General features: G+C 38.8%; 1 protein-coding gene across 1 annotated transcript in view; it reads left to right on the top strand.

Annotated features, from left to right (window-relative positions):
- MTX2 (metaxin 2) overlaps positions 1-26,236 on the top strand; it is an 84,991-nt gene that overhangs the window by 34,369 nt on the left and 24,386 nt on the right. Inside the window, exons 2-3 of the mRNA XM_075529519.1 lie at positions 5,310-5,357; positions 6,345-6,391. Of these exons, the coding sequence (XP_075385634.1) occupies positions 5,310-5,357; positions 6,345-6,391 (95 nt within the window). The remainder of the gene's footprint in view (positions 1-5,309; positions 5,358-6,344; positions 6,392-26,236) is intronic.

The following is a 26,236-nucleotide window of genomic DNA, read 5'->3' as shown; positions in this document are numbered from 1 at the left end:
TTTAAAACATTTTGCATTTTGAATGTTGTAGATTTTCAGTTTGTCCCATTCTCTGTCTCATGTCTGGGTGGTGCAAACAGTTAATTGAATCAACAGCTTAGGCTGACAGTATGGCGGTCTTCTCTACCAAGAGTCGCCTCAGGTCAGGAGAAGGGCCTATTAGTCTGCCCTGTGGAACACAGTTGAAACCATATGGCGCGCAGCTTGAAGACAGACATGGGCACTATGGGGCAGGCTGGCTAGGTAGTATCTGATTTTTACACATAGAAGAGGTGGGTATTGATTTGTTTCATCTTGGGAAATAAGACCAACTGGGCCGAGTATGTTCTGACTCAGAATGAGCCTCTTTGCTGTTTCTGAGACTGTAAAGCTTAAAAGGAGCAGACAGCCTCATCTTTCTCCCATGGAGTGGCTCGTGGGTTTGAATTGTTAACCTTTCGGTTGTCAGTCCAGCACCACCAGGGTTGTTCTCCATAGAAAGGCTTAAATTAATACAAGGTGGCTTTAAAATGTCTGTGGAAAAATTCAATTATCTTTTCATTTCATTGTTCCACATAGTATCCAACAAAGGATATCCTTTGTTATATAGAGGATAATGTTCATGTCATATGGATATACCATATCTTATGAAGATAGTTACCATTTCCTAGAGTGATTCCTGCATGGCCAATTTGTGGACCCGTTCCCCTGCCACTCAGTTTAGAATCTTCACCTTTGGCATGATTATTGGATGATACACTAATGATATCTTTCCCCTTGTCTTAAAAAAATTATTTGAGGTGGTTTATATAGGCAATGTATGTCAGCCAGTGATATTTGTATAGTCTGAGTGCTGCTTATGGGTAAGAGAGGCACACTATCTTGGTCATTCCTTGCATACTCTACTGCTTCTTTTATATATATATATATATATATATATATATATATATATATATATATATATATATATATATACACACACACACACACATACTGCTTCATATAGATAGATAGATAGATACTGTTTCGTATACATATACTCTGTAATAAATCCCCTAGAGTTTTAAGATGCTATAATGATTGGATGATATAGGTTTCCATCAATCTCATTGCCTTCCCTATTTAACTGATTATTTCTACTTGCGAAGCAAATAACCTGTGTGCTGGCAGGGCTGTTATTGTTGCCTCCACCGAGGTTACCCAGCTCCATGGTCGCCCTGCAGAATGGAGCAGCATGCTGCCAGTTCCTGTGTCCTCTCGATGAGTGGTCGTAGATCAGGTCATTGTGATCCATAGGATTTTCATTGACTGGCTTTTGGGAGCAGATTGGCAGGTCTTTCTTCCTAGTCTGTCCTAGAAGCTCTGCTGAAATCTGTGCATCATATCAACACACAAACATCTATTGACAGATAGATGGTAGCACTATGAAGTGCATTGGCCAGGAATGAAAACCCAGGTCTGCACTTGAAAGGGGAGAATTCGGCCGCTAAGCTACGACTGCTCCTTCATTGGTAGGTAGGACTGCTTTCTGAGAATTTGTTTTCAATAATAGTTTTTTGAGTTTGAAATAGTTTGTATCTTGGCAAGTGAAATATGCTTAGCCCCCTTTTTACCTTTAGATTCTTAATAACAACTTTGATAGGCATTTTTTCCATTTTAATGGAGCCTTGGTGGCATACTGGGTTATAAGTTAGGTTGCTAACCACAAGGCCAGCAGTTCCAAACCACCAGCTACTCCACAGGAGAAAGATGAGGCTTTCTATTCTTGTAAAGAGTTACAGTCACAGAAACCCACAGGCAAGTTCCACTCTGTCTTTTAGGGTCCTCTGAGCCAGAATTTACTCCTTGGCAGTGAGTTTGGTATGGTTTTGGTTCTTTATTCTTAAGGCACGTGGAGGTGCTTATTGGGTAGTTAGACTGCTAACCACAAGGTTGATAGTTCAAACCCACCAGCTGCTCGGAAGTAGAAAGATGAAGCTATCTGTTCCTGTCAACAGCCTCAGAAACCCTGTAAGGGGTTGCCATGAGCCAGAATCCACTTGATGGCACTAGGATTGGTCTTTCTGATTATCTGTTTCCTTATTTATGGTCAGGTAATAATTCATAGGGGTGGTGATGAAATAATGAATCTGTAAATTGCTCTTTTTTTTTTTTTAACCTAGTGCCATGCCCACACAGAGGCCTCATTGGTTATATCTTGAAATGACTGGAACCGGTAAAATGTTTTTTTTTTTTTAACCCAGTGCCATCAAGTGATTCCAACTCATAGCAACCCGACACAGGGTCCTGAAGGCTGTACATCGTATGGGTGCACACGTTCTCAAGTTCTCCCCCAGGGCAGCTGCTGATTTGCCAGTTCGCACCCTCATGTGGACCCAGCAGCACCACCATGGCTTCTGCTGTTCACACGAGAATACTGTAGTATCACAGAGTAGTTTCTGCTTATCAAAGAATGCTTTAAATATAGTCACCATATTCTTAATGCCAAGTAGATACTTTCCCATTATTTTGAAGATTTATAACTCAAGTGTAGTAAATAACCAGAAAAATCTAGCCCAAAGTTAAACTTATCAGACTATTTAAATAGTGTACTCTATTACTTTAAGATAATTGATGATATTAGGCTCAATAAAACTTTGATTAACCAGAATATCTAGGGAATGGATGGTCAGTTCATTTAATCGAACATCCTTTTCTTTCCACACACAGTGAACACCAGAGGTCTGCAGAGTTTGGTCCATGGCACAGTGTGGAACCCACAGATAGGTTAGACACCCCTGGGCCCCCAAGAAACTTATTTTCAGTATTCTTAGAATTTTTCATAAATTTTATTGCTCTGATAAGATTAATATAAATCATATAATTGAATCTTTGATGATTTAGGATTTTATAGGGAATGAGCCTCATTGTATTGTTTCTAGTATAGATGTGTCAACGGTGTAGGTGTGTTGACCATACAGTTTATCCCCAAAGCTTATTTTTGAGCAATTTGCTGGTATCAGCGTATTTTTAGTTCCCTGACTTTTATTTGAAAACTATTATGCAGGTTAATTGGGTTCTTACGGAAATTATACTTTGCTGAAATTTTACAATAAAATAGAATCAGTATTCAGTTTCACAGTCTCTTTGGTACATAAGTTGAAACTCAATAGTTTTACATGTATATGTAATATTTTATAAGCAACATATATAACTGTGTACTGCCCATTATTTTGTATTATTCTTAAGTATGAATTTAATTTTGTATAGCCAAAACCCAACCAAGACAAAAGTAAGGTTTACAATTTATAAGGTAATTTGACTTTCTCTTTATTTTGAAGTGTAATTCAAAGCAAATTAAGGAGGCCTGCCTCCTCCCATGGGAGAGATTGTCTTAATCATCTGTCTTAAGAAGGAAATGTTTCATGTGTGTAATTGAAACAACAACAATAACAAAACACAACCAGAATTCCGTTACAAAGGTGGTCATCTGTGGCTCTGTCAAGGAGCCCTGGCAGTGCAGTCGTGGTTAAGTGCTTGGCTAACCAGGGGGACAGTGTTTCAAACTCACCCAGAGGTTCCAACTTAAACGCAGCTGCTTCTTGGGAGACACACGTTGTTATCTGCTTTTGTGAATGTTGCTGTGAATCCAAGTTGTGTAGAAGGCAGTGGGCTTTGGTTTTATTGTTACATCACAGAGGTTTAGTTTAGTTGTAAACACAGTAAGCAAAATTATCAATTATTATCAAATCCTTACATACTTGATTTATTTTCTTGCTGAGAGCAAAGGCAGTCATTGTATTAGAATCGACGGACAGTGTAAGATATGACACAATAATTATAATTTATAAATTATCAAGTGTTCGTGAGGGAGGGGGTAAGGAGGAGCTGATACCAAGGGCTTAAGTAGAAAGCAAATGTTTTGAGAATGATGATGGCAACAAATGTGCAGATGTGCTTGACCCAATGGATGGATGTATGGATTGTGATAAGAGTTGTACAAACCCCCAATAAAAAAGAATTGGCCATTCTTATGTCTTATGGTTTTTACAGAGAATTCAACAAATTATATTCTCTTGGGCTATATATAAACTGAGCTGCTAACCACAAGGTCCAGGGTTTGAATCCACCAGTTGCTCCTTGGGAGAAAGATGAAGCTGTTTAATCCTATAATGTTTTAAAATTTTGGAAACCAGAAGGGATAGTTTTGCCCTAGACTACAGGATCATTATGAATTGGAATTGACTTGATGGCAGTGAGTTTAGTGCTTTTAAAAAATATTCTATCTGTGCGGCCATTGCCTTTTAAGTACTGTTTGTAGACAAATTTGAATCTCATACTTTTTCTGATAACTAACAAATTACTAATATTCGCTTGGTATCTAGAGTCTTAACTAGATAAGAAACTGAAGGGTGAATGTCAAGCCTGACTTCAGGCTTAAATAAACTTAGTAATAATGGGCTCAGTTATGACAATTTTGAGGAAGGCGTAATACCTGACAAGAGTTTCATTTGTTGTGTGTGGGTTGTTATGAGCTAGAACCAACTCAATAGCAACAGCAACAACAGCAGCTTTATTTCATTGAACTCCGGGGCACAGTGGTTAAGGACTCATCTGCTAGCTGAAAGTTAGCTGTTTGAATCCACCACTGCTTTGTGGGAGAAGGAAGGGGCAGCCTGCTGAGGGTAAGATTACAGCCTTAGAAGCCCCATGACACAGTTCTACTCCGTTCTGCAAGGTTACTGCAAGTTGGAAGCTACTGGATGCAAATGAGTTGGTTAGCTAGCTTTATTTTAGGTTGTTGGCACTTACTATTTCATCATGTTATTTTGCTTTAATTATTCACGTGGAGTGGTCAAGATAGTGAAGTGTTATAGACTACAAAAGGAATCCTCTTTATTTTAAAACACTCCTATCTTATAAAGAAAGGTGCACACCTGATATAGATCTGTTTGACTCTTTTGTACAGTGTCATCTATTTGAAAATTTATTTTGTTTATAATAAAACATGAACTTTCACTTTTTGGGGGGTAATGGATGGAAATTTAGTAACTTTTAATATGTATGTTTAACATCTTGGGTGCATGTTGAAGGAATCGAAGAGAATGATAGCAAATAGGCCGTTTAATTAAAAATTTCAAAATTTTGATGGTGCAAGATGTCTACCATCTCCTCCTTGTAAGAAACAAACTAGCACCAAACAATAAGTCAAACAACAGTTGCCTGGTACAGGTTACTGTGGAATCTGAGGTAGTATGATTAGTAACCTTGGAAAACAGGATTATTAATTTGGCTGCTTATTGATAGGCTTTTGCCTTTTGTGCCTAATTATCACTGCCTTGTTTCCACAGCTGCGGAACCCTGGCCTGAAAATGCTACACTCTATCAGCAACTGAAAGGTGGGTGCTCATTCACAATTTTAAATGGCCTAATATAAAAAGGTATTTATTTTTAAAACCTTCAGTAATATAATTTACTGCAAAGATCACATAAATTATAAGGAAGGGGTTCCCCTGTATAATTTGTCTAGGAGGCTTTATCTAAACTTGCCAGTGTAAACCAACTCTTCATGGCCTGTAAGGGCCTTAGTCTATTATTGACTCATTATATCGGCTGCTATGGGCAGTGTAAAATGATGTGGTTGCCAGCGCAGGCGGCAGATTTACTGCACCACGAGCTGAGACAGCAGAAATTTGAAGTCCTATGGAAAAGTGGGCTCTCCGTAAAAAGGAACTGTTAAAATGTATGGGCTAGGACGGTTCAGGCTCCCTTTAGCAGCTCTTCATATATCATCAGATCACATTATGGACCCCATTTGGGGCTCAGCAGCCTGCTACAGTTGTCAGAAGACTGCAAAGTAATGAAGACTAATAGGCCGCGGCCCCAGTCTTCTAAGCACGGAATTTTTATTGCAGCAAGCTTGTCATCTTTCTTTTGTGTGACAGATCTAGACACACTGTGCAGTAGTAACTGCACGCTGATGTCATGTGATTGTGAATGCTTTGACTTTTAACTAACGGGCTCTGAGCAGATAGTGTTTTACTTAATTTTAATGAGGAGAGGAATATTTCTTGAAAACTTGAACGGGAATTTGTTTTTACATGAACAATCCTCATTACACAGTGCTGATAAAATGAGATGAACGATTAACTAGAGGAAGTAATCCTCTTTCATTATTATGTATATACTCTGATCACTTAACCAAAATTGTCATTGTATAAAAACATAGGTAAAGGATTTCATAGTTGTTATTTTTAATGTCTCTGCCCTCTTTAGAAAACAAACACACAAGAATCCCTTCCCACAAGTAAATAGACCCTAGGTATGTTTGACTACTTGTTTAGTGGCCACACTATTGACTTGGACTTTTGATTGTGTTCCCACAGAGGAGCAGATTTTGCTTTCTGATAATGCTGCTTCTCTGGCTGTGCAGGTAAAGATGTAAACAATGGAATGCTCTTTTACCCCTAAGTGATTTGAATCATTTGATATTATAATTATTTTTTTCCTTCCAGCAAGTCCAATACTCTAGATTTAAATGCTTCCCTGTCATTTACTATCATCTGTAATATTCACATTCCTTCTTGGTCGACAAGTAATTTTTATGTAGCAGCATTCAGTTAATTGTTGTCAATACATAAGAGAAGCCTAAAACTCATCATTATTCATTTAATTAAAAAAATCACTTTTCGGTGCTAGATACTTTATTAGCAGTTTTGCTTTTGGCTAGGTACGATGGTATTGATTATTTGGGGTTGTACTGACTCATTTATGAGCACAGTTATTTTCTAATTTATTTATAAAGATTTATTCTTGATGTAGTTTTATGCATCATTCTACTCATTCTAGCCTTAATCCTTTTGGTAAATTTGGAAGCAAATCTTCTATAGCCCCTCCTTTTATATTTATGGATTATATTAATGTCTATTATACCAAAACACTTATTGAATGTAATAGCTCTTCAAGTTGTATATCACAGCCACATAATTGAAAAAGATCAGTGGCCTTCTGAACTCTAAATGGTACTGTAGCAAGAACAGGGTATTTAGTGATGCTTGCTCCAAAGAATGTTTATGTAGGTTATAGTATGGAATATAGTTATTTAGACACGTAGCTGTGAGTTCTTAGCTGGAATTTAAGTCACAAAGAGGATTGTACTATGGAACGCCTAAAAGGGAACGCTAAAGAGAAGTGTTAGGATCCGGATTTTACTGGAGATGCGACTGGGCTTCTCGAGGACAGAGGACGGAGGGAGGAAGAAACTGCTGCGTGGGCTTTGTGCTGCAGGCACCACGCAAGGCACCTGCAAGTTAGGCCTGTATTTTAGCAATTCAAGTTGATATTCTCTGGGCTTAATCACAGTGTCTGAAACATAGTACGCCATTAGTACATGCTTAGTTCGTTTAAGCCAGGAAAGGTAGGAAAAGATGGAAAGAAATGGGTTTTCTTCTGATAGGCAGAAATAGAGGGCTTCTGAAAATTCGTGGGAAAATACCCTCATCTTTTAGCTCCATTTTTCCACAAATGTTTTGAATCCCCTTCATATGCAATAATTGGGGTATTTATACTTCTGCTGGTAATACTTCTCTTTTTATGAAGGAGATAGAATTTAAGTTTAGCCTTGAAATATTAATAGCACAGTGTCTGGCTATAGTATATCCTTAGAAATGTCTGTGAATGAATGGTTTATAGGTGTCCTGAAAGCAAGCTTGCCCGATAACCGACAACACAAATAAATTTGTTGCTGAGTATTAAGTGGTGCTTTAAATCTTCATATCTTTGAAAAGACAGCTTCAAGACACCGATTATTTTCATTGTATCACTTTTCCTAACCCTTTTTAAAATTGGCGTTTTTGGGGTACCTCTTTCAGATCTGGCGAAAGCTATAGAAAACTTTCTAGTACACACACAAATGAAAACCAATCTTTTTCATGAAGGTTACTGGTCTCCCTCCTACAGCCATCTGGGGCACCCTGTGAAGAACCCCTAAACTGAAAGATAGTATCAAAGTATAATTGAAGTGATTCTCCCGATTTTAGGTATGAATAGACAGTGGTTCTTACCAAGAGGTAAGGTTTATCTCCTAGGGAATATTTGGCTGTATTTAGAGACGTTTTCCATAGTCAGACAGTTGGCATTTGGGTGTTACTGACATCTAATGTGTAGAGACCAGTGATGCTCTTAAATATCCTGCAAAGTGCAGAACAACCCCCTGCACCGCAAATAATTTTCCAGCCCCATGCACCATTAGTGTGGAAACTGAGAAACCCTAAAAAAGATAGTTCAATTTGTTCTCAGTGCAAACCGATATATCAGCATACCATTGCCGAAAACACACATACATACAGACACACATTCACACACGGGCTACAAAGGCCTGTGGAAAAATCCCATGATCTCTTTTAATTCTCTGTTTTCATGAACTACTTATAATAAGATATAATGTAAAATATAATATACTACATATAAATATGTAATATATATAAACACACACAAATGCTTGAAATAATCTGTAAGGAAAGAAAAACCCCTTTTTGCTACGTAGTTGATCTCTATCTGAGTGCATATTTTGTTGATGGTTCCTGTTAATTTACTTTCTCATCTCAAACTGTGGTTGAAATTAAAAATAAAGCCAGAAAAGGAACCTTCTAAAATGTAGCATTTTGCTTAACCATTTCAATGTTTTTGTTATCCTATATATGTCACTTAGATGATAAATTAACCAGCATATATTAAAAATTCTTGGTTTTCTTCAATATTATTTGGCTTGACAGCTGATAGTAGCCATGACTATAAATGTGACTTTTCTAGCTATCTGATATAAACTTTATGGAGTAATTTTCTTCTGTATAGAAGACCAGTATCCATTTAGAAGAATCAGAGGAAGACCTTACTTTTGATGTATAAAATTGATCAAAACAATGTGACAGGTATCCATAAACTGTATATTTTCTAGAAGATACCAGATACCAAATATCAGATATTTTAATAGTCTGCCAGTTAAGCTATCAGGAAATTTAAATTCTATTTACCACATAGACTTGCTATTTATTGTACTCCTGAAACTAAGTGATAAGATTTTCTTTTTGATTGAAGATTTATTCAGTTTAAGGAAAGTACTGTATATACTTGTTTATAAACCGAGTTTTTCAGCACATTTTTAATGCAGCTTTTATGGTAAAAATAGGTGCCTTGGCTGATACTTGAGTATATATGGTCAATTTTTCCTCTGGCCATTTCTCCTTCGATTTACTTTCCTTTTCTTATCCAAAAAATATTGGCATTACCTGCGATGTGTTCCCGCTCATAAAATAATCTTGTTTGTTGAATATAGTGAAATGTTAGTATAGCATGCTCTCTGTTTCTCATGACCTTTTCATTTGCTTATAAACATATATGTGCAGATAAATAACAAACAAACAAACAAACCAAACCCACCAACACAGGGTAGATTCGGGCTCACTGGAGCTCTATATGTTTTCCAGTAATGTAAGTTTTTATGGGCGCAGACCACCTCCTCTTCTTCCATGGCGTGACTGGTGGGTTTGAACATCGTTGTGCTTAGTTGCCCAGCGCCTGTCTCACAGCGTCACCAGGGTTCCAGGAACTTTTTCTAATTCTGTCATATTTAGAGAAAGAAAAGCAAAATTTCCCATCCCTGTAGTACTTTCAGCAGTTTGGAAGACTTGAGTTTATATTAATTAGGAAAAGGACTTTGATAATTTTATGCTACTACTCTCTCTTGCCTCCTAAATATAAACCGGGTTTCCCATAAGTATGAGGGGAAGTGGGAAAGAAACACCGCTGCTTGGGTTTCAGTTCATACCTGCAGGGGTTTATTCCAGCCAATACAGGTTCCAACGTGTCTCTGCCATCAGTGGACGTCTGCAGACAAATTCTCAGTAACGTACTTGTCTTCAAAAGAAAGCCCTATCAAAATAGCGGCCTCTGAGGGATCTGCTGCTGGGCTACTTCAGTTCAAGGAAAAGAGGCTCTCTCAGTAGGTTACAGTAACTGTGTGTGGTGTTTTTTTTTGGTATTACAAAGGGGTAAACTTGGCAGATTTTCTTAAGGAGGAGAGTCTGAGGGGCTTATGAAGAAGCTTTAAGAAATGGAAAGCTATCGGTGAGAAAAAGGCCAGGGAAATTGTGATGGGAAATCTATTTTGCATCATGTCAGTGCACCCTCCTGCTCGTTATTTAAGGGCACCGTGGGAGGGCTGTTTCTGTGAGAATTTCTCTGGACGCCCAGCCCCATTTACCATATACCCCTGATCTTGCTCCTTCAGATTTTATTTTGTTACCTAAGCGCAAAGAATATGACTCAAGAACATGTTCAAGAGAACACGACTTGAGTTCTGAAGGTTGCCAAAATGACTATTTTGATGTGGCCTAAATCAAAGAGCGCATAATTCTCTGGGGGGAAGTGTTAGAGAGATGGAAACTCTGCCTTAGAAATGTAGACCTAGGTGGATGATATGTTTACAAACAATAGCTTCACATTTTGATGTTTTCCTTTCTATGATTACTTATCCTCAGATTGCTGCAAATCATGATTGTATATGTTGTGTCTTTTGAGAAAATCTACTAAGATTATCCCTGTGGAGTCTCCCCTTCCTCCAGGTTATCTTTTTGGAATTACTGTAAAAAACTTTCTGAACTGGCTTCTCTGGCCTAAATGTGACTGGCCCACTAGATCTCCTTGGACACTACTGTTTTGATTGAACCGTGTATGTGTGTGTGTGTGTGTGTGTGTGTGTGAGAGAGAGAGAGAGAGAGAGAGAGAGAGAGAGAGAGAGAGAGAGAAGACTTAGATTTTAACAAGATTTAGAGAAGTGTATTATTGGGAAAATTTGTCTGCAGCCATCTGCTTATGACAGACATGGTTAAACACGTTTTCTTGGCGTAAACCCATGCACGAATGAACTGGAACTTAGTGGCAATGCTTTTTAACTTGCTGGCATACTTTTTGATGTATCCTCTTAGGAAAGCACTTAGAAAAGGCTTACTGAGAATTTCCCATCAATGTTGAGTATTACGATTACTACCTTCTTGACTTTTAACACATAGGCCTAACTAGGGTGAACACAAATAAAGGAAGTCCTCAGGCATAATAATGCCTAAAAATGTCAAAAGTAATTGAAAGTAGTTTGATGTATAAAGTCCTAAGTAAAGTGGTCTTCAAAATTTAATACTCATGAAATACTTTTATGTACTGATAGATGGAGAACTTGTATATGGACTATCAGGTAGCTACCAGGCTGAGAGCTGGGATCTCAAGCAGTCCTTACCACAGCCTGACTGTGTTGTTGTTAGGTGCCCGCCAGCCAGTTCCTGCCCATAGCATCCCCTGGTCCTGCATCACCCTTAACCCTCAGGTCTGTGTTTGCACCCATTATGGTAGCCGCTTCTTTCCACTGACCTACTTTACCAAGCTTGTGTCCTTTTCTAGGGATTGATCTTTCTTTGTGATATGTTTCATTAGGTGAAATCTCACCAGCCTTGCTTTTCAGAAGCATTCTGACTGTACTTCTTCCAAGACGAATTTGATTATTTTTCTGACAGTCCATGGCCTATTTAATACCCTTTGCCAACACCAGTATTCAAAGGTGTCATCAATTCTTCTTTGGCCTTTCTTTATCATTGTGAATAAGGGAGATAACCCTAGTTTGGTGCTGTGATTAGTCTCATGTTAATGATGGGAAATTGAAACTCAGAGAGGTCCTGCCCAAGGTCAAATAGCCCACATATTTTCTGTTTAAAGATACACAGAAAACAGTAGCATTGGTGGCATTCCTACTTCATGTTAGGCACTGTACTGAGCATTTGATTCTTATGAACTCATTCACTTGTCCCAACAGCTGTATGGGCAAGCACTATTTTAATTGTCATGCTGCAGAGAATGCTGGAGTCCAGGTGGTATAGTGAGTTATGCTTTGGACTGCTGAGAGGTCAGCAGTTGGAAACCACCAAGCTGTTCTGTGGGAGAAAGACAGAACTGTCTACTCCTGTAAAGAGTTACAGTCTCCAGAAACCCACTGGGGAAGTTCTACCCTGTCTTACAGGGTTGCTGTGAGTTGAAATAGACACCATGGCAGTGAGTGACAGAGAATGTTGATAAAAACAATATAGTTGTAGTGGGGAGTGGGAAAGGAGGGGGAAAATGAGCAGCAGATATTAAGGGCTCAAGTAGAAGGCAAATGTTTTGAGAATGATAATGGCAACAAATGTACATATGTTCTTGACACGATGGATGTATGTATGGATTATGATAAGAATTGTACGAGCCCCCAATAAAATGATTAAAAAATCCCACAAAAAACAACAAAAAAACCCAATGTAGTGTAGCTAAACCTTACACCTCACTTAGTCTGGGTGCCAGGCCTTGTCATACGTGCTTTAGCTGTCAGAGGTCGATCCTGTAGTCCCGCTTACCGCTGCGGCATTAAGGCAGTGAGAGGCTCAGCAGTTGATGCAGTTACGCGACTAGGACCTGGCGGAGCTGGAGCGTAAGCACTCCGAACCCCAGTCTGAGCTGCATCAGGGGCTACTGCGAGGAGCATACTGGTAATAAGTGGGACATTTCTTTTGAAAAGCGAAAGCACTAAAAAGGATGCTAATGAGTGCTGGGTTGATGCCTAATTTTGACCACCTATGTGAACGTCTCTATAAAATACAATGTTTCCAATAAGTTGTAGAATTGATTACCTTAGTTTGCATGTAGCTAGTTGAAAAATTTCCTTTTATGTATGACTATCTAAATATGATAAAATTTGAATACTGCATGTGGCTCAAATTGATGATGATGATTAATATGCTATCAAAGGAGTCCTACTGTGGGTCTGTTAGCCACCAGGTTGGTGTTTCAAACCTACCAGCTGCTCTTTGGGAAAAAGATGAAAATCTGCCCCATACAGGTTTACCATAAACGTTGACAGTGTTGGAAACCATATTTAAAGTCTCTCTGAGTTGGAATCGACCCAATGGCAGTGAGTTTTATTTGGATAAGCGAAAGGAATCTTCCTTTAAGAATAACATTAACCTCAGGTTAAGAGAAATGTCCGTATTCCATTGATTAATTGCATATTGCCTTACCCTTTGTGGACAAATACCTCATCTCTAAAAGCTAACCATTTACTTTTGGTTAATCGTATCGCACTGTTTAAAAAAAGTCAGTGTTCTTATAAGCCTTATTAATGGTGGGTCAGGAATACTAAGATGTCAAATCTGATACGTACTTTTTAGCTGTCCCTTGCCTTTTCCTTTTAGCAAGTGAGGCTTTTTAGGTGGACGTAGTAATCAGTGGTCAATTGATACTATCTTAATGCAGTGATTGAGGATGAGCAGGAGGTGGGATCTCTTTTCTTTGGGACTGCTGGTCCGTTGCTCTATTGAGAAAGTGAGCATGCAAAGAGCCTCTGAGCACCTGTCTGGTCACTCAGAGCCCAGGGCTCCCGGGAGTGAATTCTCACTCTGGTTGGATGCGCTTTTGTTTTTGTTTTGTTTTGTTCATGGTATGCAGTTTTTAACTGTCAGTTTAAACCTGATAAATATAAGAGTAAGATGATACCAATGGTTAGGTTATAATAGACTTAATAGAATACTATATTATGAAAAGCATTTAAAATATTGATACCGTTTTTTAAAAGTTCCAGAGGGGTGTGAAATATTAGTCTTTCTCTTCCCCAAACCATTTTATTAGGAGATAATCCAGAAATCATACCATTCCACAGTTCAGTCACATCAAGCAGTGTTGTACAATAGCTACCACAATCAGTTTCCAAACTAAAATGTTAGTCTTTTCAAGCGTGTGCCTTCCTCCCACTTTTATCATTGTTTGCAGAATGAGGCTTCTGTCTTTCCGCTCAAAGTCTGGATTAAAGAGGGCAAACTAAGGGGTAGAGAGAATTTAGTCACCAAAGGACTTATACAATCCTTTTTCAGTGTTCTAAATGAATGAAAACTAGCAACATGGAGGGTGAAGGTGCTTCGTTGACACCAATTCTTCAGATTAATGAGCCTATACTAACACCTTTTATATATCAGAAGCATTAGAACATTTTGTCATGTATGAATATAACATGGAATGATTTAAATGTGTCAAATGTGATCTTACGAAATATGTAATTACATGAGACATGATCTTTATAAAAACAATTTTAGAAAATTTTAAAATTCTCGATATTAATATTAACTGCTCAACATAGAAGTGATATGGTATATGTGAGAGAAAAAAAACCCACCCTACTTCCATTGAGTCGATTGTCAACTCCGAGCAGCCCGCTCGCGGCGGGTTTCCGAGGAGCAGGAGCGCTTGCTTCATCCTTCTCTTGCTAGTAGGTTTGAACTGCTGACCTTTGTCCAATGCTTACCCGACAGTACTTTAAATATAGTACATTTAAAGTCTGGTCAGGAATGAGCTATACTCAGAATTTAAGTGGCTATTAGGATTGTCATTTTTAGTAATTAAGGAAATAAATATATTAATGTAACGTACAGAAGCAATGTAAAGGTTTACTAATATAAATATCTATTTAACATAGCAAAAATCCACTCTTATAGTTCGCAGAAACTATAGGCTAATGTTTCAGGCAGAGGGTGCAGGGTACTATTTCTTTGTTTAAAAAGTAAATATCAAGCGGGAACTTTAAATTTGTTGTTGTTAAGCAGAACAATGAAGACATAGCAGTAAGATGAAAACAAGTGGCAGTATTTTTTAAATGGAAAAAGGCTAGAATTCTTCATTATTAGATATATAATATCAACATAATCAATCTAGTAGCATTATATTTGAGCTGAAAATACACTTAAATCTGAGGCCATACACTACCCTGTGTGAGTGAAACATCTTTCATATAGTTCTAAGATGAAATTACCCTTGAATGAATAGCATCTTCATTTATCTTCAAACCTCTTCTGTGCTTTTAGTGAATCTACTCTTTCAAAATTCTACAACAAGAATTACATTATACCAGAGTACTTCTGCAGTGTGAAATAGATTGGTTTGGAAAATGAACGTGGCTTTGCTATAAATTACATTCGCAGGTACAAAGGAATTTGTTATTTTGTTTAAAATAGTCACAAATATAATTACAGTCTTAATTTATGTTAAACTACAAATATGGCTATTACCGTAACTAGATTAAGAACTTAATCTGTCACTTCAAGAATGATACCTAACACTTTTCATTTGTAACCTTAGACACATTATTTCAATTACAGGGTCTGCAGCTGTTTGATATAAAAAATGAATTATTTTGTAGATAGATTTGTTCATGGGTTTTAATTTTAAAACATGCCTTTTTCAGTGGGGTGAAAAATAATTCTTCATTTGTCATCACAAATTTTCCTTTGTGTCTTGGTGAAATAGGATATGAATTAAAATTAAGGACCACAGTCATTTTCATCCTGAAAATGGCATTGTGTGCTTTAGAATAGACTTTAGTGAATTCTTACATGAAATATTTTTTAAGTTAAATATGAAATGATTCAGTTTTTCCTAAAGAAGCAAATCTGAGGACTGCTATCTATGGTAGATAGCTTTATATGGTTGATCTGAAAAGGCATTGTTCTCTAACTAGAATTTGGGATAACTTTGTTAATGTAGCTTAAAATTTAGAAGCTGTTTTTATAATCCCCGAATTCCATGTTAACCAATGTAAAGCATCTACTCTTAAAAAAACTTACTGGGTAATTCTTTAAGTTTTAAAATGATTTACACACACACACACACATACACACACATACACACACATACACACATACACACACACATACACACACACACATACACACATGTAGGCAATGCTTATTTTGTTGCTTGGTTGCTTTTAAAAGGAATATGGCTATTTATTCAATTTATAAGACATATTCATTTTGATTTTTACATAGAGAAGAGGATAGAAACCTTTTGGAGCTGATTCAGTTGAGTTACCTATTGCTGATTAAAATGTGGTGAATATGGATTATATCCCTACCATCTACTGTTGGGCTTATCCTAAGAATTTTAAACATGGTGGCTTTTGTTACTGTTGTCATGGTTACTTTTCTCACTTGGAATTTTTTTTTTGTCTTTGATACCTGATAGCTGATCCCTTCAACGCCTTGTGATCTCACAGGCTGGTGTGCTTCTTCCATGTGGGCTTTGTTGTTTCTCAGTTAGATGGCCCCTTGTTTATCTTCCAGCTGATAGGACCCCAGATTCTAATATATTTCGACAGCCATGCACCATCAGCTTTCTTTACCACATTTGCTTATGCACCCGCTTTGGCCTCAGTAATTGAGTTGGGACAGGCTGGTGTGCTTCTAAAAAACAACCATAGCATTGTGAATGAGGGGGAGTGCGGAGTGGCAAACCAAGGGCCCATCTGAGGGAAATTGGACATCCCCTTGCAGAAGAGCTGCAGGGTGAAGTGTAGCAATGATGAAACATACACTTTTCCTCTAGTTCTTGAGTGCTTCCTCCCTCCAACCATCATGATCCCAACGTTACCTTACAAATCCGGCCAGGATATACACTGGTACAGATAGGAACTAGAAACACAGGGAATCCAGGACAGATGAACCCCTCAGGACCAGTGGTGAGAATGGCGTTACCGGGAGGGTGGAGAGAAGGTGAGGGAGAAAGGGGGAACAGATTACAGTGATCTACATATAACCTCCTCCCTGGGGGATGGACAGCGGAGAAGTAGGTGAAGGAAGGGTGATGTCGGATGGTATAAGATATGACAAAATAATAATAACTTAATAAATGGGGGAGGGGATAAAATGAGGAACTGATACCAAGGGCTCAGGTAGTAAGCAAAGTTTTGAGAATGATGATGGCAACATATGTACAAATGTGATTGGCACAATGGATGGATGGATTGTGGTAAGAGTTGTATGATCGCCCAATAAAATGATTGAAGAAAAAAAAAAAGAAATTTCCTTTCTTTCCTCACAAGCTTGACTTGTGTTATATTAGTTTCTTGGGTTGTAAGAATGATTCTCTCTGTGCCTTTGACTTTTTTGATAACTCTTTATAGGTAATTCTGAGAGGAGAAGTTCATGGCTTTTTCTGTTCTGTTATTTTATTATTTTTGTTTCTATCTGGAATTGGTTTTCTTCTACAGCTGTAAGATATTGATGAATGTACGATTGAATAAGTGCTCCAGGAATAAGGAGCTCTGGTGACACCAGAGGTAAGCTCTTAGGTGTGAGTTTTCACATGAGAGTTATATTACTGAAAAAAAAAATGGAAAAACTCCCTAGGAGTCTGTTCTAACTCGTGGTTACTGCGAGTGTCAGAGTACAGCTGTGGTGGGTAGGGCTTTTACTGGCTACTATTTTGAAAGAAGTCCCCTTGGTGCCTCTGAGTGGGCTTGAACACCAGCCTTTGGGTTAACAGCTGAGGGTGCTAACCATTTGCACCATCCAGAGACTCCAGAGTTGTAATAAGAAAGGTCCTATTTTCTGGTGTGATCCACATTTGTGTATGCTCTTAAATAGCATTTCATGTTTTTGGTAGCAAATTTGCTTTATTTAAAGCTTTTTATTCTTAATTGTGATTTCTGCACAGCTAATTATTTTTCTTTAGGTTAAATTTCTATTACTGTTTTCTTAAACAATATCTGTTTCTTGATATTGATTTTTAAAAATATCTCTGAATATACCAGGAGTTAGCTCTAACATTTTAAAAGCAGTCATCTTTGGGTCTATAAAATAACAAATCTTCATTTAGTTCCATAAAATAATGAATGTTAATCTCCATGGAGCTTGCTACTTTCCTGTGAATTAGGGATGCTTGTACTTGTTTCTGTGAAAAAGGCAGTTTTAGAAGACAGTGGAGTGGGAAATGGAACTGAAAAACAAGAGTGTGCCAGGAACCTTGACCCATATAACTTGAAGGGCTGTGCTGTGCTAGGACCCTTTGCTGTTTCCTTGACATTCTGTTCTCGTTAGAAAGTTATCATTTTCTAGCATTTAAGCTGTTTTATATTCTAATCAAAATAGTTGCAGTGCTATTTATAATAACTATTTTGAATCATACAGAAATTTGTACAGGTTGAAACAATACACTGTTCTTGTTTTTTCTGACCCTTAGCCTTAACTTTATTTTACATGTAAATTTAAATAATTTTATTTCTCTTAAATGGTTAAAAACATTGAGATACCTGATATTACCGAGACGATAAGAAGCAGAAATAATTACCAAAGAAAAAGTTTAGAAACTTCATGGAATATAGCAGTAGACATAATCCTCAGAGATGGTTTCTAGACTTTCTCTAATTTAAAGTTTTTCCCTTTTAAAATATTAATTGTATCTATTGACATCCATTGCAGTGTTTCAATTGCCTTCTCTCCCTTTTGATCTCCCTAGTTATGTCAATTTGGGGGGATAAATTAATATTCCATGTTTACATTAATTAGCATGTCAAGATTGTTTTTGGATGAGTGACTCAGTATACTATGAATATATTTTTTATATAATAATTTTCTATTGGGTAAATAAATTCCTTTTTTCTCTCTCATACTGTGACAGAATTAATTGTAAAGCTATCTCCTTCACAATGATTAGACACATCAGCCAATTTATCAGTTCCTTAATTTTTAAATTTTTCTTGAAAATACCACCTTTCCCTGTAATTGGAATGGTTCATTCTCGGTTGGCTGCATAGCAGCCTTTTTTAGATCATATGTATGTATGTATTTATATATGTTTATATTTATTTTGGTGAAGCACATTCTTTATAAGATTCATGAGAAAGCATAAACTGAAGTCACATTATCTAGGTCTACATATCTGTTCTATTATATCATACCTAGATATCTTTAAAAAAATCATTTTATTGGGCACTCATATAACTTATCACAATCTATTGTGTCAAGCACATTTGTTGGTATCATCATTCTCAAAACATTTACTTTCTACTTGAGCCCTTAGTATAAGCTCATCATTTTTAACCCTCCTTCGCTGCCCTACTCCCTCATGAACCCTTCATAATTCATAAATTATTATTATTTTGTCGTCTTACACTGTCCAACGTCTCCCTTCACCCACTTTCCTGTTGTCCGTCCCCCAGGGAGGGAGTTTTAGGTAGTTCCTTGTAATCAGTTTCCCCTTTCTACCCTACCTTCCCTCCACCCTTCCGGTATCTCCACTCTCAGCACTGGTCCTGAGGGGTTCCTCTATCCTGGATTCTGTGTGTTTCCAATTACTAACTGCACCAGTGTACATCCTTTCATACCTAGATATTTTAATCAAAATTTTCACTTCTGTCCATAAGATCCAGCAGCTCCTCCTCTGAGTGTATACCCCAAAGCAGTAAGCGTCATAGCATGAACAGACATGCACACCCACGTTCATAGCAGCCCTGCTCACAGTAGCGAGAAGATGGGAACCTTCGAAACCACCCGCAGTAGAAGAAGGATAAAGAAACGTTTGAACACACACACACGCACACACACACACACACGTACTGTGCATTGCTCAAAACACTGATAGACCCGTGAAGCACCTCATGGCGTGGAGGGGCCTGGAGAGCATTATACTTAGCTTAACATTAGTGAGTCACAGAGGGCAAATACTGTATGAAACTAATAGTATAAGGAGAAAAAACAAAAACGAGAAAAAGACTCTTATACCTAAGGGAAGAGTCTTTGAAAGATACCAAGGAGGAGAGGAGCTGGTGGCAGAGGAGGGCGGATGAAGCAATAGGCTAGTTGGCTGACTGATGTTAACTTGAGTGAAGAAGGAGATAGTAATCCACAAGCAGGAGAAGAGAAACCCAAGAGGAGGGCAGGGTACATTATTGGGAATGGAGGAGGTGGAGGAAAAGGGCATACATAGCCTACATACATGTGTAAATATATGTATGATTATGGGGGAAATAGACCTATGTGCATATATTTATAGGTTCAGTAGTAGGATAGCAGGTGAACATTGGGCCTCCTCGCCCGCACTCCATCAATACAATAGCACCTTGCTCAGCTAAACGGTCATTCCATGATACCCACCTTCCCGACATGATCGCTGAAGACAGACGTGTGCATAAGCAAATGTGAAGAAAGCTGATGGTGCCCAGCTATCAAAAAGATATAGCGTCTAGGGTCTTAAAGGTTTGAAGGCAAACAAGTGGCCACCTAGCTCGGAAGCAACAAAGCCCACAGAGAAGCACACAAGCCTAAGTGAACACGAGGTGTTGAAGGGATCAGGTAGCAGACACCAAAGAACAAAAACGATCATTGTGTGATCACCTTACCACATAAACACTGAAGAAGAATGTGTGTGAATAAGTAAGTGTGGTGAAGAAGGCTGATTAGTGCCTGGCTATTGAGAGACATAGCATCTGGGGACTTAAAGGCTTGAAAATGAACAAGCAGCCATCTAGCCCAGAAGCAACAAAGTCCACATGGAAGCAGCACACCAACATGTGTGATCATGAAGGGCCGAGGGGACCAGGTTTCAAGCAACAAAGGCGGGGGGAAAATCATTGTGAATGAGAGGAGTGCATGATGGGGACCCAATGCCCATCTGTAGACAACTGGACATCCCTTGCAGAGGGGTAGTGGGGAGGATATGAATCATTCAGGGCTCAGTGTGGCAATAATGAAACTCACAACCTTTCTCTAGTTCTTAAATGATTCCTCCCCCCAACTATCATGATACCAATTCTACCTTGCAAACCTAGTTAGACCAGAGGATGCACAGTGACACAGTTGGGATCTGGAAACAGGGAATCTAGGACAGATGAACCCCTCAGGACCAGCGGTTAGAGTGGCGATACCGGGAGGGAAGGGGGTGTAGAAAGGGAGAACCGATCTCTGGGATCTACATATAACCTCCTTTCTGGGGCATGGGCAACAGGAAAGTGGGTGAAGGGAGACGCTGGGCATTGTAAGATAAAATAAAATAATAATTTATAAATTATTAAGGGTTCTTGAGGGAGGGGGGAGCGGGGAGGGAGAGGGAGGGCAAAATGAAAATGAGCTGATTCCAGGAACCCAAGCGGAAGGCGAATTAACGAATGTATAAGGATGCTTTACTCAATTGATGTATATATGGATTGTGTTAAGAGTTGTATATGCCCCAATAAAATGATTTTAAAAATGTTTAATACAAAATTGATAAGGTGACATGTAAAATCCTTATCCAATTTACAGAAAGAATTTGTTTTTTAAAAACAAACTTATTAAGTGGATGAAAAAAATTTACTTGTACTTATGTGAAAGTGTAAAATGAGAAAGTATAAGACACATAGGAAGTACTCAGTAAATATTAACCATTAGAATATATTTTTGAAGTTGTCTTCTGTACTGTACTTTCTCTATTTCTTCAGAATTCCTTTTTCTGTGATTTGTTTTATGATTGAAGCTTTTGTCAAATGTCTATTGGTCTCTGCTAACTGGTTTTATTAGGAATGAGGCAATGAAAACTGATGGCTTTTGACTTGTGAACTTTGCAGACACAGGAGTGTTGGCCCACCTCCCCAATTAAGCCATCAGTCAACACTTGTGTGTCTTTCAGAGAGAGCTCCTAGAGGAGTGTCATTTGGTGGCCAATATTTGTTTGCTGATAGGCGTGGGTGGGGACTGCAGGTTTTTTCGTCATTGTGTACACTTTCACTTTCCTGTTTTAAGTGTAGTATCTTCTGTATCCAGTGTCCTCTGTCTTGGGTGTCTAAGTCAGAAGCCTGGTTCGGTTTCCCTGTAGAATAAACCTGTCTTCTGCCAGGTTGAAGGAGCCATAGTTACCTGGCACTTACATAGACTTTCGTCTGTTCCTTATGTTTTCAGTTCTCTCTCTCACCCCTTCTGTAGTACTTGGCTTTCCTAGTTTTGTGGGCTACGACTTCTGCTAACCACAGGGTCATCAGTTCAAACTCGGCAGTTGTGCCATGGGAGAAAGATGAGTCTGTCTGATTCTGTAAAGATTTTCAAAGTCCAGAACTCAAAATGCAAAAGGGTAGATTTACTCTGTCCCGTCAGATTGCTGTGGGTCAGAACTGACATGGTGCTCATGAATTCAGCTTAGGCCTGACCCTGTCCACAGTACTGAAGTTTTTGACACCCCACTTTGCTGTGGGAGAATGGGCAATACAGCCTTTCTGTCCTATAGAATTGCTTGAGTTAGAATCAACAAGCTGGACGTGGGGTGTTTTTTTTGGTAATGGTTTAAAATCTGGAAGCGTGTGCATCATGGTTGTGTTCTTTCAGCATACTTATTTAATTTGTATGCTGAGCCAATAATATGAAAAGCTGATCTGCGTAAGGGGCTGCAATGTGTATGCAGAAATTTAATTACCTCTTAATTTCATCCCCCCCCCAAACTTTTTAAAAGTCCTTTACCTGAGGCCTATGAGTAAATCAGGATTTAAGCAAGATTAGCACCTTACAATACGAGATGATAGAACCTGGCTTGCTGAAAACGAAGAGGACTTGAAATGCTTAACTGATGAAAACCGAAGACTACAGCTTTCAGTATGGGTTCCAACTCACCATAAAACAAAAATTCTCACCGCTGGACCAATAAGCAATATGATAAATGGAGAAAATACTAAAATTGCTTTGCTTGAATCCACAAGCCACGCTCGTAGAAAAGTAGCAGTCAGGAATCAAATTATGTATTTGCATTAGGCTAATCTGCACAAGCTCTGTTTTCAGTTTTCTAAAGCAACAATGTTACTTTGAGGATAAAGCCATGACTGACCCCTGCCATGGTATTTCCAGTTGCCTCACAGACATGTGAAAGCTGGACGATGACTGCGGAAGGCGAGTGGGAACGGATGTCTTTGCGTCATGGTGTTGACAAAGAACGGAGTGCCAGAGAACAAACCAATTGACACTGGGAGGAGTACAGTTAGCATTCTCCTCAGAAGCAAGAGTAATGCGGCTGCATCTCGAGAGCGTTGGTGTGCTATCAAGAAGGGTTAGTGCCTGGAGAAGGACTTCATGCTGGTAAAGAGGATCGGTGCGAAGACCTTCCACAGTTGACGCAGGGGCTGCCACAACAAGGGCTCGGCAAGATCAACGATTGTGAAGGTGGCGCAGGACTGGGCAGCGCTTCATCGTGTTGTGCACAGGGTTTCTATGAGTTGGGATTGACCCAGTGACACCCAACGACAACATGGTTTTCATTTATTTGCTTTTTAGTTCTTCATGTTCCTGTGTTAATAAATTTGCCTGATCATTTTCGCAATTAGAGTTGCTCAGGAAGTGAATAAACCCAACATTCTCTCTGAACTGGAGATACTATGGAGTATATAATGCTTCACCATTGTGTAAACTTGATTGATCACTTTTAGGGTATTGTGTGACTACGGTACGATTTTACAGGTACTTTTTAGTAGTTTCCCTAAGCTGGATGATGACTGTCTTGCTTGCAAAGATAAGTAGTGATTAACACTGTTAGAGACCCACACTGTCCACTAGAACACTCTTACCAATGGAGCCGTTCTCTATCAGTGCTGCTACATGCAGTAGCCACGAGTCACACGCAGCTGTGGAGGACTTGGAATATGGCTAGTGTGACTGAATTTAAAACTTTATTTAACTTTTATTAGTGTTAGCTACTGATTACCACATTGGCAATAGTTATATAGAATATTATTCTGACAGAATTTGCTAAGTTTTTAATTAAAATTATGTTGTGTTGTCAGCCATTTAAATTAGTTTGGAATGAATTGTCTGCATGAGGAACAGGAATTAGGTGAGGTCTGAGTCATTATTAGGATGAGACAATGGTTTTCTTTGTTTTTTTTTATATAATGATAACAATATGGTTGCTATCTCAGTTATAGATCATAATATATATGATAACCAAACTCACTTCCTTTGAATCAATTCTAACTCACGGCTACCATAAGAATGGGAGAACCGGCCCGGCGGGGTTGGGGGTTCCGAGACTGTCATTACTTTTTAGGGGAGCTGCTTTTTTCTCTCGCTGAGTGGCTGGTGGTTTTCAACTGCTGACCTTGCGCTGAGCACCCCAACACTAGCGACTGCACCACCCGGACTCCTAGGTTAGTCTTTATGCCTGTGGTGGAGTGGTTACTGGTTGGTCTGCTAGTCAGTCACAAGGTCAGTAGTTTGAAAACATCAACTGCCCTGGGGAGAAAGATGAGACTTTCTGCTCCGGTAAACAGTGAACAGTCTTGGAAACTCATAGGGACAGACAGCTCTACTCTGTTTTGTAGAGTCGCTATGAGTTGGAATCGACTCGATGGCAGTGAGTTTAGTTTGGCTGTAAAACATATTATTTTCAATTCTGAAATAGCAACCACGATGTTGTAATGTTGGAAGGGCACACCCTGCTTCTGCACAGTGGCATCTTTCCAATACTTGGTGGCTTTCCAGATATGCAGAGTTTTGGTGGCCTGGGAAGTTTGCTGGTGTCCTTTAAATGGTCCCAAAGATCTGATCCTCTTGATTTGCTCAGTCTCCCTTCATCTTTTTTTGGTGCTTCCTGCATCATTCAGTATTTAAACCATAGAATCCTTCAATATCGCCGCTCTAGGTTCGAATGCTTGAAGTTTTCTTCAGTTATTTCACCTTGAGGTATGCTTAGCATTGTCCTTCCCTTTGTTTATCTACCTTCAGGTCTTCGCACATTTCATTATAAAACTTTACTTCACCTTCTTGAGCTATCTTTAGAGTTTCTGTCCAGTTGCATTTGCTTTAGCTACTCTGTATTGAAGAACAAATTTCAAGTCTCTTTTGATATTCACTTTAGTCTTTCCCTTTTTCCCCCTGTCCTTTTAGTAACCTTTTGCTTTCTTCATGTAATTCTTGATGAAATTTCACAACTCCTCTGGTCTCTGGTTATCAGTGTTCAGTGCATCAAATCTGTTTTTAAGGTGGCCTTAAATTCAGGTGGTTATACAATTGTATTTTGGCTCTTGTGGATTTGTTTTTAATTTATTCTGCTTCAATTTGACATAATTTATTAACAGTAGTCAGCATGTGGTCTTGTTTTGATTTCTGTGTATTCCATCTGATGAGGTCCACATGCATATAGTCATTGATTTTGTTGTTGAGATAGGTATTTGCACGGAATAACTGTTGGTCTTGCAGAATTCCATCAGGTGGTATTATATAGTCTTTCCCCTGTATTTCCAAATTTCATTCTAGTCACCAGTAACTACAATGCATCTTGATTACACATTAGACCAATTTTTGATTGAAAAGTTTCAGAATTCTTCAATTGGCTTTATTGGTGAGTGCATAAATTTGAATGAGCCCTATTAAATGGTCTCCTTGTAGGTATAACAGGGAGTACGGTGGCATAGTGGATAACAAGTTCAGCAGCTGACTACTTGATCAGCAGTTCTAAACCATCCGTCGTCTCAAGGGAGAAAGTTTAGGCTTTCTACTCCTGTGGAGAGTGCAGTCTCAGAAATTCACAGGATTGCGGAGTCAGAAATAACTGTGCGTTCTTTGAAATGCGTACAATAGGCAGGTACTTAATAGTGGCACTAGGGCCATGGGGGAGAGGCATGATGGAGTGGGAGGGAGCTCTTGTTGAAGGGAAACTGAGTTTCTTTCAGGAGAAGGTGTAAACATGTGATGGTGATGGCAGTGTCACAATGTGGCGGATGTGATTAGTGTCACTGAATGGTGCATTTCAAATGAGGAAGATTGCAAACGCTTTGCTGTGTGGACATCTGGGTTTGGTGACTCCGTCATCATCAGGGACCTGGGCTGCTTTCTTCTCGAGCTCTCCCATTGAGAGTACCGACTTGCTACTGGACGGTTCAGTTGGAGGCCTGCAGCTGTCGGCCTTCCCACATTCTGCTCGGCAGGAGAAAAGAGAGGCTTGTAACACCCTATGCAAGAAGCTTTCCAGGAGTTGTCCGGAATTTTGAGTGAATTAACCAGAATTTTGACCTTGGTCATAACCCAAAATGAAGTTTTTAACTTTGGGCAGTCATGTGCTCAGCCATAGCTTATAGGTTCCACCGCTGTAAAGAAAGAGAATAAGGGGTAAGGGCTGGATAATGAAATCCCTGTCACAATACACTCTTAGGTAGTATTGTTGGTCCAGCCCGGGACAGTTAAAAGTACTCTACTCTTATCCTGGGTGCGGCCTTGGGAATGAGGAAGATTGGAAGGGGAACAAGTTTGAAAAAAAAAATCGTAAGCAAATCTTTGACATTCTAAGTGGTTACATGCACTTGGGTCGATCAGTTACATGTACCAACATTTACAGAGCAGTTTGAGGATCCAGAGGGATCGGAATCATGTGCAGTTTATCTTACAGGAAAGCATTTCTGATAGACTAGAGTTTGGGGAAGACAAGTTTG

Source organism: Tenrec ecaudatus, chromosome 13, assembly GCF_050624435.1.
Source record: "Tenrec ecaudatus isolate mTenEca1 chromosome 13, mTenEca1.hap1, whole genome shotgun sequence".
Taxonomy (NCBI): domain Eukaryota; kingdom Metazoa; phylum Chordata; class Mammalia; order Afrosoricida; family Tenrecidae; genus Tenrec; species Tenrec ecaudatus.
The sequence above is the reverse complement of the archived record's forward strand: the minus strand, read 5'-3'. Positions and strand labels throughout refer to the sequence as shown.